This window comes from Rhinopithecus bieti, unplaced genomic scaffold (genome assembly GCF_001698545.2).
Source record: "Rhinopithecus bieti isolate Rb0 unplaced genomic scaffold, ASM169854v2 scaffold_81617, whole genome shotgun sequence".
NCBI classification, from domain to species: Eukaryota; Metazoa; Chordata; class Mammalia; order Primates; family Cercopithecidae; genus Rhinopithecus; species Rhinopithecus bieti.
This window is the reverse complement of record NW_016841754.1, coordinates 284766-297055: the sequence shown is the minus strand read 5'-3', so window position 1 is coordinate 297055 and position 12290 is coordinate 284766. Positions and strand designations below refer to the sequence as shown.

The 12290-nt window shown below is 41.2% G+C and overlaps 1 protein-coding gene across 2 annotated transcripts in view; it reads left to right on the top strand.

The window, feature by feature from the left end:
• FMNL2 (formin like 2) overlaps positions 1-12290 on the top strand; it is a 323435-nt gene that overhangs the window by 233032 nt on the left and 78113 nt on the right. For both annotated transcript variants that reach the window (XM_017866074.1, XM_017866073.1), the window contains exon 6: positions 1642-1794. In XM_017866074.1, coding sequence (XP_017721563.1) covers positions 1642-1794 — 153 coding nt within the window. The remainder of the gene's footprint in view (positions 1-1641; positions 1795-12290) is intronic.

The following is a 12290-nucleotide window of genomic DNA, read 5'->3' as shown; positions in this document are numbered from 1 at the left end:
CCTCCCCTCCCCTCCTCTCCTCTCCTCTCTTTTCTTTTTCTCTTCTCTTCTCTTCTCTTTTCTTTTCTTTTTTCTGTATGAGATAGACTCTCACTCTGTCACCCAGGCTGGAGTGCAGTGGCATGATCTGGGCTCACTAAAACCTCCGCCTCCCAGGATCAAGTGATTATCCTGCCTCAGCCTCCCGAGAAGCTGGGGTTACAAGCACCCGCCACCTTGCCCAGCTAATTTTTGAATTTTTAGCAGAGATGGGGTTTCACCATGTTGGGCAAGCTGCTCTCAAACTCCTGACCTCAGATGATCCACCCGCCTCAGCCTCCCCAAAGTGTTGGGATTTCAGGGGTGAGCCACTGCGCCCAGCCTAGAAGCACTCATTTCTATGTGTGTTTCCTTTTTCTGCTGTGTGAGAGTGAGGATGAGCTGAGAGGAACACACGCTGAATGGCATGGGAGCTGCAGAGTAGCCTAGCAAGGGCGTCAGTGCCACGAGTGATTTCAGGATGCCCTCCTCGTCTTACCTTCTGTCATCTCAGTGATAGCTTTCTCCTTTTAGCAGTTAGAATTTTATTAGATTACCTCATTCGAACTCTTTTATGTTCAGCATTCCCTCCTGCAGCCAAAGGCATGACAGAATTGTGATCAGATGCCTCCATGGACTTTGTGCGTCAGTCTCTGCTCTCTGATTAGTCTTTTATAGGTGAAAGTCATCACCAATTTTCAGATGCAGATTCTAACCAAATATTTTATTTTGGCAGTTATACTTTTATAAAGTTATACTTAGATTTATTGTATGTATTATTGTTTTTTCTTCTGCAGTATCCTCTAAAATTTTCCTGAGGATATTAAGTGTAGCTGCCTTCTGATTGTTCTACTGTCTGATCAGGTGTTGAAATGGATAGAAACAATTAATACAATTCCTTTTTTTTTTTTTTTTTTTGAGAAAGCAGAGTTACTGACTTTGTGAGGGGGGAATGTATGGAGCTCAAAAGCCTGTCTGTTTAAAAACTTTGTTCCTAAAACTATATAAGAATGAGCAACTTAAGTTGCCATTTATTCTAACATGGTTAACATGAGTAATAACCTCAAAAAATGTCAGAGAAACAACAGTCTGACTTTAAAGAGCACCACACTGGGAGGAGATTCCAAAATCAAAGCAAATCCATAACTTTGCTAGTAATGTATCACATATGCTTGGAAAAGTACACTTGCCAACACACTGGGAGAAAATGCTCAGTGAAAATTGATGGGTAGGAATAAATTAGTATAAGCCTAACATATTGACTTGTTAAAGCAAAATGAAGACAGCTGTAAGATCTTTTCCCCCTTCCATCATACCAACGTTAGTGACTGGTAAGTTAGCAAGCCTTATAAAATAAAATACAAATAATATATCACTATTTAATTTTTGCTGTTCATTGTTCCACTATTCTTTTGCCAGACCCATTATTTGTCATTCTGTATTTTTAAAGCTAACACTGAGCCCACAGAAATTCCATTGTATTTCCTTTCCAGTCTTCTTTGTTTACAAAGACTTTCCATACTAAGGTGCACATGTATTGTAGGAACAGCAAGTTATACCTGTTCATTTAAACATGTGAATGTGAATTTTTCAGTCTTCAATGGCATTTCTCTTTTGTTTTAGTTTTGACTTTGAAAGTGTGGAGAGTACTGTGGAGAGCTCAGTGGACAAATCAAAGCCCTGGAGTAGGTCCATCGAGGACCTGCACAGAGGGAGCAACCTGCCCTCACCTGTGGGCAACAGTGTCTCCCGCTCTGGAAGACATTCTGCACTGCGGTGAGTTCGTTTAATCAGGAGGCAACTTTGGCAGGATGTACTGGGACAACAGGGTCCTACTTCTTTTGATGATTCTGGGCACTGTATCTCATAAATTGCCACAGAGCGCTTTCATTTACAATGACTCTAAATGAAAGTTTCTTTAGGAGTTCATGGGCTCTTTCCTTGGGTGATGTTTGATAACTTTATTTAGCTTCTGGAAACACCATACCTTGATTCAGCACAAAAGGTGAGAAAATTCTGCTGCCAAGTGATACAACAGGGTAGTCTCATAGGCAGATAAGGTTTTGGAACCAGGGAAATGTTGACATCCTGGTGGAGGTACTGTTTCCAGGATAGAGGCAGCACTTGGAGATCTGGGGATCTAAAGAGCCCCTTGTTACCCTTTGTCCTTCTGCTCTCTTTCATTTCTCCAGTGGTAGCCCAGGTTGTGTGCTCTGGGGTGTTTTCTTAGCCATAGGTACAGAATGCCATAGTGATAATTTGTATTAGTGAGACGCCATTAAGCAGTGTTCCTTTGATTAGGTATGCTTCAATTGTCAACTTTTTTTTTTTTGTTAGATGGAATCTCACTCTTGTTATCCAGGCTATAGTGCAGTGGCACAATCTTGGCTCACTGCAACCTCCACCTCCCGGGCTCAAGCAATTCTTCTGCCTCAGCCTCCCAAGTAGCTGGGATTACAGGCACCTGCCACCACACCCAGCTAATTTTTTTTTTTCTTTTTTCTTTTTTTTTTGTAGTTTTAGTAGAGACAGAATTTCACCATGTTGGCCAGGCTGGTCTCGAACTCCTGACCTCAGATGATCTGCCCGCCTTGGCCTCCCAAAGTGCTGGGATTACAGGCATGAGCCACTGCGCCCGGCCAGTTGTCAACCTTATATTTCTTCCTAAGTATTCCCTTTCTCATCTCTCCTGGCTAAAATAGTACCATGCTAAGGGAAGATTGGTGCTGACCACCTATACCAGTAATGGGTTTAATGTTGCTGAGATTGTTCGTTCACTCATACCTACAATCATTCATTCATGGAAAAATATTTTTGTGCTTCTTATTTGTCAGGCATAACACTTAGAACAAATTGTATATTGGTGGATAAATCAAACTCCTGCCTGTCAGGACAGAGATATCATCTAGAACAAGTTTATAAAGGTTTTCTATGGTTCATGATTTTCACACAAAATTTTATTAATAAGACCTTCATTCCAAAATGTTGCTTACTCTTTCTTTTCATTTTTTTCTATCCTACCCCTTACTTACTCTTTCTTGCTTAAAGTGTTTCTGTCTTATTTCAGGCATGCTCTGGCAAGAGGACATTATTTCTCTAAGTGTTTACGATCACTCCGGGTTTTCAGTCATTGTAGTAGAATCCATATGTCAAATTGCAGTCAGTGAAAATGTGGCATTCAGACCTTTGCATTTGGTTGCCTAATTGCCTCTTGTCCCTTTGACTTGGGTTTTGGTCATGGAAAGTTAAACATTTCTCTGTAATGAAGTTCAGTTCTGCTGAAGGATTTGATGTTTGAGTATGCTACCTCCAGTAAATCATTCAGATTTTCCTTGTTTAGAACTGGAAGAAAATGTTAATGGGTTTAGAATGAATTGATTCACTATTAAGGGCAGTGTTTCAATTCACCTCATTATATTTGCAATAGGCCAAGGGTTATGCAACCTGCTAATCTGCATCAGCTTCACATGTGAGCAGGAATATATGGGCTGATTTGGCAGATATATAAAGAAAGGCTAATTGTCTGAAGAATTTCCTGTTCACCTTGATACTAGAATGGAAATTTTCACCACTAGTTTAATTATTTGTAAGGGATTTAATTTACAAAGTACATCTTAATTTGGTTTTCTATCATTGGACCCTTAGAAAGTATCATGTATTGCCAAGCTACCACCTTCATAAGGATTCGTTTTTCTGGTTAATAATTCAGTATGCTTACTTTTTAAAGTATTTTTTCCAGTAGAGCAGAAGAATCAGGAAAATCTGGGAAACCTCCCAGGTTCAAAGAGGGGTGTAACCCTGGATGCTGGAGGTCGAGGGATGTCCAAGGCCAGCCTGTTCTGCTTCACAGTTTTGGTTCAAGGTGGATCTTGCTAGAATTAATTTCACATTGGAAAGTCAGACCAAAAGCATGGAGATAGGGAAATTGTATCTGGAAAAAAGCAGGAATTATATATGTGCTGTTTCTGGTTGGCAGGTGTGCTTGAAGATGACCGGCTAAGAAACCAATACCACATTCTTCTCTTTTGTGTTTTAATATTTCAAGCTCAAGAATAGAACATTGAAATTTCCTTTGATTCTGCTGTATGGTTTCTAGTAGCTCAAGAAAGCCAACAAGGCAGTAACTTTCATGCCACTTAAGGACTTGAAGCTTAGATTTTTGTTTTGTTTTTTGAACAATGTATATCAATAGTTTTCTAGCTCTTGTGGTTCGTGGATTTATGTCTGGATTCTAATTCTGTATTTGGTCATTGGATATAGCATCTGTGACATAAAAACAACAATCAAAAGTACAGGCATGTGGTACATGTTGCTTTTCATGTACCCAAAGATTGTTTACATTTTTTCCTCTTCCTCCTTCTCTCCCCCTTCTTTCTCTTCTGCACACACTGCCTTCACTTTTGGCTTTCTTTTTATCATCCTCCCTTTTCTTTCTACCACCTCATTTCTGATTTTCTTCTCTTCTACTTTGTCCTTTCTCGTCCTGCTGTCTCCTCCTCCTCTGGTTTCATTAATCTCTCATGCCACCACCAGATTGGTTTCTCTGCCTGAGTATTTTCAGTTCCATTGCCATTAGAGCTGCTTCTCCCCTCTTGCCTCTGGAGCAGCTTCAATTTACACACTGATGATGAGCCTTCAAACCGGAAAATCTCGTAAGTCACGGGTGAAAACGACATCCAAGCGAGCTCCCAGGGCATGGTGACAGGGCGTTCCGACTGCTCTCCATGGTATAATATGATAACCTTGTGGCTTTGTGCCGACATGCCGTTATAGAATAAAGCCTGCTGCCTTTTAAACTTTGATACACTCTGTTATCATATTACGATTCCTCATTTTTAGAATTTGAACCTTTACAGTATCTTGCATTTTAATAGCACAGGTTGGTTTTTTTTTTTTTGAAAAGAAAAAATATATAAATTCATGCTCTATGAAGATGATTTATTCTGGTAGCTTTGTTTAATTAGTATATGTCTTCTGTACCCAAATGCAGATTTTAGTTCCTTCTTTTTAATCTCCCGATAATAAGACAGATATAGTAATCTTATCTGATACCACTTGGCAAAAGGATTGGTTAATCTTGGAAGAAAAAAATGAGATTTCAGGAAATTTAAAACACGTTGTAAATGGGCATGATTAAAGAAAAAATGAAAAACACTGTGTTCAGCTGGGCACAGTGGTTCACACCTGTAATCCCAGCACTTTGGGAGGCCAAGGTGGGAGGATCACTTGAGGTCAGAAGTTCGAGACCAGCCTGGCCAACATGGTGAAACTCTGTCTCTACTAAAAATACAAACAACAACAACAAAAACTAGCTGGGTGGGGTGGTGCACACCAGTAATCCCAGCTACTTGAGAGGCTGAGGCATGAGAATCGCTTGAACCTGGGAGGCAGAGGTTGAGTGAGCTGAGATCATGCCACTGCACTCCAGCCTGGGCGACAGAGCAAGACTCAATCTCAAGAAAAAAAAAAAAACAGAGTTCTAAAATACAAGTGTTTTTTTTTTTGTTTTTTTGTTTACCAAATTCTAATGTTGACATACCTTTTCCTCCTTGTAGTCATACTTTACTTTTTAATTATTCAAAATTGATTGTTAAACATTTTATGTCATAACATACCCCCTGAGTCATATCAGCTATGGATTCTGTATTACCGTGTATTTGTCAGGCTAGAGGAAAACTATTGTTATTGATGCAGTAGAGACCTGGTTTATATTGTCTCCTAAAATTAGAATGTGGTGTGCCTTCAGTTAAGACACGTTTCTGTCAGCGTGGCTACAAAGCTTACTAAATTTAACAATGCTGTTTAGGGACATATGTGCACATCAGATCTGTGAGGACAAAGTCTGTGTTATTTCAGATGCAAGAGAAAATACTTTGAGTTTTAAGAAGGTCCAAATTAATGCCATTAACTCGAGTAAGAAATGACATAGTAAGTAAATGAGTTTTCAAAGAAAGAGGTGGAGTGCTAACTCAGGGTTTGGAGGAAGGGACAAATTTAAACTGGACTTTAGGCAATGTCCAGAGTTCGTCCTCGGGGTAAGGAAAGGTTGCTCCAGGTGGAGGAGAAGTGAAAGAACACGAGTTGAGCACAGCCCTATATAAAGATAAGGTGTGCTAGGGAAAGAGGGAAGAACCTGTCCTTTCAGGAACAGGTGCTTTATGATGGAGGTGGAGAGCTGTCCAGTGGAGAGAGAGAGTCATGAGACAGAAACCAAGATTCACCGTTGCTATTGATCCTTGTAACCAAGGATGATAATTTCAAAACAATTATATAATCCTGCTCATTTTTTCCTTAAAAATTTTTTGTCTTCTTTTACTTTCCTGAATATGCCCATAGTTTACATATTCCCATTGCAATGGTTTATTTTCAAATATCTTTTCTTTAAAAACAACACCAAGATCCACATTGCCTTTAATACACTAACTACCATTAATATTTCTTCTACACTCCTCCAGAGCAAGAGTTTGTTTTTCTTAAGAGCAAGAATTGTTTTTCTTATGATGATGACGATGATGATGATTTCTTGAGACAGGATCTTGTTCTGTTGCCCAGACTGAAGTGTAGTGGCACAATCATAGCTCACTACAGCCTCAACCTCCTGGTTTCATTAATCCTCCCCCTTCAGCAACCCAAGTAGCTGGGCCTACAGGTGTGTGCCACCATGCCTGGCTAATTTTTAATTTTTTCTGTGGAGATATGGTCTCACTATGTTGCCCAGGCCTCTCTCAAACTCCTGGTCTCAAACAGTCCTCCTGCTCAGCTTCTCAAAGTGCTGGGATTACAGGCGTGAGCCACCATGCCTAGGCAAGATAACTACTTTAATGGAATGGCATTTCGTGAATAGCCCTTATATTTGCCACTAGTGTACTTAGTGGATTTACGTGAAGAGATGAAGAATTCAAATGTAGGTCCTTGTTTATGTATTTTTAACACTGCAATCCCATTCCTGGCGATGGTTTTCATAGAAGTAATTCTTACAAGTATTTTTCAGTAGTACAAAGATATAGATAGCATTGATGTAATTTTTATTGGTGAGAAAGGCTTTCCTTAAATGTCCGCTGTGTGGCAGCCACTGTACTAAGGGCCTCAGGGGATTTGCTGATCACAATGTACTGCCTCTGTGAGACTGCTGCCGTTACTACCACTGTGAGGAAACTGGGGCCTGAAGTGGTAGTTAAACAACTTGCCTAGGGTGGAACAGTAAGTGAAGGAGGCAGGATTTGAATTGAAGTGGTTCATCAAGGATTGGAGGAAACACTGGAGAGGCCTCAGCAAATTCTTATAGCTGTGGTCCAGTGCCTTCACGGGCAAGATTGATTATGGACTTAGTATGTAAAGGGTGCCTTGCCAAGGGTTGAGGAGACAGAAAGATATATTAAATAATATATTTGTATATGATTTGTGGCTGACAAGGGACTTAAGTATACATATGTTTGTGTGTACACATGCTTGTGTACATGAGCATATATGTGAAATGTCGTGTGAGTATAACGAACTCTAACAATATGGAAATGTGGAGGTGAGAGTAAACAGCAGAACCTAGGGAGTGATTCATGAGACTTGGTGTGGATGTAAAACAACAATGAGTAAGACCTGGAGGAGTGGCTGGGAAAAGGGAGAAGTCAGGAGAGTGGTCTGAGCAAGGTTCAGTGGTAAGACTGCATGCTTCCTTTAGGAGACAATGAAGAGATGAGCCTGGCTGCAAGTCGTTAGAGCCAGTTTCTGTACTATTCTGAAGGTTAGTCTGAAATCATCACTGCAGCTCATTGGCAGTGATTTTGTAGGTTTTGGAAAAGGGAATAATATGGGAAGAACATAGAAATATATCCATTTAAAGGTCACAGGAGTGAGATGGTTTCCTTGGACACATTTTACATGGGGCTATGTCCTGATTAATTAGCCCCCCCAGTAGCAAATGCCTTTGACAAATATAATATAATGAAAATCAGAAAAGCAGGCTAATTATGACTCTCCATTCACATGACGGGTCACCAGCCTCCCCTTTCATTTGCTCCATTCAAAAAGTATGCACTGAAACCTTTGATTAGAAGCTCTGAGCTAGCTCTTATCTGGTCCTCTAATGGGACATATAGACAGCATTTCAGTGCCTGATTTAAAAGTTCATGAGGGGCCGGGCGCTGTGGCTCACGCCTGTAATCCCAGCACTTTGGGAGGCTGAGGTGGGCGGATCACAAGGTCAGGAGATTGAGACCATCCTAGCTAACACAGTGAAACCCTGTCTCTACTAAAAATACAAAATATTAGCCGGGCGAGGTGGCGGGCGCCTGTAGTCCCAGCTACTTGGGAGGCTGAGACAGGAGAATGGCGTGAACCCAGGGGGCAGAGCTTGCAGTGAGCCGAGATCACGCCACTGCACTCCAGCCTGGGCGACAGAGTGAGACTCCGTCTCAAAAAAAAAAAAGTTCACGAGGATTTTTGTTTACTTTTTTCTTTCTTTCACTCTGTCTCTTCTTGATCTGTCTTCCTGTCCTTTGAATTATCTGGATTCGACTGTTTCAGCTCTATTTCTTTTGGCTGTAGAGACAGTCAGAAAAATGCCTGGCTCCTTTTTTTAGCATCATATATTTTATGAGTTTAATTGATAGAAAAAATATGCCCAAGTGATGTCATGTCTGAAGGGTAAGAAAGAGGAAACCTAAAACCCCAACTCTTGGTTAAAGTTCTATTAGCCCAGATCTTGGAACCATAAAAGACTGGTACAGTTCTGCCAAATTCTGTAACATACCTCATTGGTGTTGCATTTCAGTGGGTTGAACCCTTACATCAGCTTCCAAGGGAGTTCTATACTATTCTTTATTTATAGGTAGATATTAGTTTGAGATCTGAATAGTGTGACAGACTGCATTTTGCTTACAAAAATGCTTTTTGTAACAGAGAAAATATACCTTTTCTTTTACGTGTTCCCATTAGGGCTTAGATATTATGAATCTTACAAATGTTGGCATGGAAGCTCCATAGAAGGCTTGTGGAAAACCTTCTTGCTAGACTCCCGGAAAGCCTGATTAGTTCAATTCAGGAAACATTCTTTCGGGGTTCTGCGGTATTATGCAGTCTGGGTATTGAAGCTCAGGGAGAAAGACAGACAGGTACACAACTCACATACTAGAATAAGTCTAAATGTCTAGAAATATGTATATATTGTTGAGACAATAGATGGGCGATCACAATTACTTCAGGATATTACTGGGTGAGCAACGGCTTCCATTTTGGTGGGGGTTTCTTTTTTTTTTGAGATGGAGTCTCACTGTGTCACCCAGGCTGGGATGTAGTGGCGTGATCTCGGCTCACTGCAACCTCCGCCTCCCAGGTTCAAGCAATTCTCTTGCCTCACCCTCCGAAGTAGCTAGGATTATAAGCGCTCACTACCACACCCAGCTAATTTTTGTATTTTTAGTAGAGTGGGGTTTCACCATGTTGGCCAGGGTGGTCTTGAACTCTTGGCCTCCCAAAGTGCTGGGATTATAGGCGAGAACCATGGCATCTGGCCCATTTTGGTGTTTTCTAAGTGCTTGATACTTTACTTGTATTAGCCTGTTCTCACGCTGCCATAAGGACATACCCGAGACAGGTAATTTATAAAGGAAAGAGGTTTAATTGACTCACATCTCAGCATGGCTCTGGAGGCCTCAGGAAACTTACAATCCTAGTGGAAGGGGAAGCAAACATGTCCTTCACATGGCGACAACAAGAAGTACTGAGCAAAGGGAGAAATGCCTCTTATGAAACCATCAGATCTCATGAGAACTCAGTATCATGAGAACAGCATGGAGGTAACTACCCCCAGAATTCAATTACCTCCTACTGGGTCCCTCCCATGACACATGGGGGTTACAGGAACTACGATTCAGAGTGTGATTTGGGTATAGACACAGCCAAACCATATCATTACAGATATAAATCTCTGAGTAAATCCAGTGTTTGATTTCTTCTAGCTTTTTAGCTTATGAGTAGAGGTCTTTCTCCTCCACTCCAAGAATTTTCATAGACACACCACTTAGTACTTACGTTTACCACCCATTGTTATTATTTTTAAGAATGTACTACTTCATATTTTAAACATGAAGGACTAGCTCAAAATTTTGTAGCTCTCCCCGTTCCTTTTTTTTTTTTTTGACTCTTTTGTGATGAGTAATGGTTTAAGGTCAGCAAAACATGACTTTAACCAGAACACTAACTAGCTTTATATATAATTCAGCCATGAACAGGTATCTGGCAAGAGAAATTCCTGATCTGTGGTTCGGCAGATCCATGAGAGCTGCTTCTCTGGATTTTCTTTGCTGGCCTTGCTTTCTTTTGCCCTTCTGTCAAAATTCAGGTTTCACTTGGTGGTTGGAGCTCACTAACAAAAATAGCTTCTTTCCCTATAGCGCCTGCTGCTGGTGCTGTGCAGGTTGAAGTGTTTCATTTGTGTTCCTTGATAGATTCATTGTTGAGCATTAAGTAGGTGGCTGGGTGCAGTTGTCACCTTAGTACTAAATAGGAAATGTTCTTTGTAGGTTTCTTAAAAAACATGTGCTTAGCCGGACGTGGTGGCTCTGCCTGTGGTCTTAGCTTCTTGGGGGCCTGAGGCAGGAGAATCACTTGAACATGGGAGGTCCAGGCTGCAATGTGCCGAGATCATGCCACTGCACTTCAGCCTAGGTGACAAAGTGAGACCCTGTCTCAAAAAAAAAAAAAAAAAAAAAAAAAAAAAATATGGGCCGGGGGGGGGGGCCCACTTCTTAAACCCCAGCACTTTGGGAGGCCAAGGCAGGCAGCTCACTTGGGGCCAGGAGTTCAAGACCAGCCTGGCCAACATGGTGAAATCCCATCTCTACTAAAACTACAAAAAAATTAGCTGGGCGTGGTGGCACATGCCTGTAATCTCAGCTACTTGGAAGGCTGAGGCAGGAGAATTGGTTGAACCCAGGAGACAGAGGTTTCAGTGAGCCAAGATCGCGTCATTGCGCTCCAGCTTGGGCAACAGAGTGAGACTCTGTCTCAAAAAAAAAAAAAATATTTTTGTAAAATTGCTTAGTTTTTTAATGTCTACCACTCATACTAGCATTGACTTACAACTTTTTCTTTTATTAATATTTTATGTACGTATAACTATTGGTACCTGCTGAGATATGCATAACACTAATACAAGGGTTTGGAGTAATTTGTTTGGTTATGATCTTAAGTCAGTTTTGTAATCTATAATCTGCTTCTTTCTGCATTCACAGAGCTTTGTGAATTCTAACTGGCAACTCTTCCAAGACAGAATCTCATCTTTGAATGCTAGGGTAACATTTAGAGTTTTAGTTCTGTGGAAAATTAGCAGGCAGCTCTGTAAGTTGATGTAGAAGAGGGCCTGGGAAATTTGGCGCTGTTAGTTTCCCTACAAAATCAGCCCTAGATATCCCTTCCCCATTGTATTTTTCTACAAATGGCAGGAGCTCCAAAAATTAGACTCAGCTATTTTCTGCCTCTGGGAAGACCTTCTTTTGTGTACAGACATCCAGGGCCCCAAAGGCTCTGCTTGCCAGCCTGGGAGAAGAAAGGCTATCAGGATGGCATTTAGATAATCAGCCTCAGTGGTCCAGGAAGTGGGTCACAACTTCTCCATATTTCATTTCCTGTTTTTCTCTTTGGAATCTGAGGGAGTCCTTTCCAATCCTCACATCTCAGGGAACCTCCCCCAAGTCACCAGAGAGACCTGATTGTTCCAGCACCTTCTTAGACCGGTTCCCATCAACTTGAAAGTTACGCTTCAGAATGAACAGGTTGGACAGGATATAGTCTCTAAATGTCTGTTATGGAAGGCTGGTGAAATAGTTGAATTAAGGCCCTCTGAAAATGTTCTCATCCATAAAAGTGATAAGAGAACTGGCAAAATTACTGGAATAAACTTTTTCAGAACTTTAGAAATTAAAGTCTTGCAGTAACCCAGGGAGCATCTGTTCAAGAAAAGGGACTGATTCTCAGAGCAGGAAGGTTTGTGGCATTTTAACTTGTTCTTATTCCCATCCCTCCCTCTCCAGTTCCACAGTAGCCTTGAAAACCAGTAGCTGCAATCACAGTGAAAACCAGCAGCCTGGCAGCCTCTGGCAGGGGCAGGATGGAGTTGGAGTATCTTCAAAGCACCTCTCCCTCCTCCTCTTCTTCCTTCTCTCCTGCCTCTCCCTCCTCTGAGATTTGAGAACTACTGGTGGAGAGAAGGGCCCAGGGGAGTACATTGCTGCTGAAACTGATGTCAAATTTCAGTTTAGGGAACATGCACCATTAGC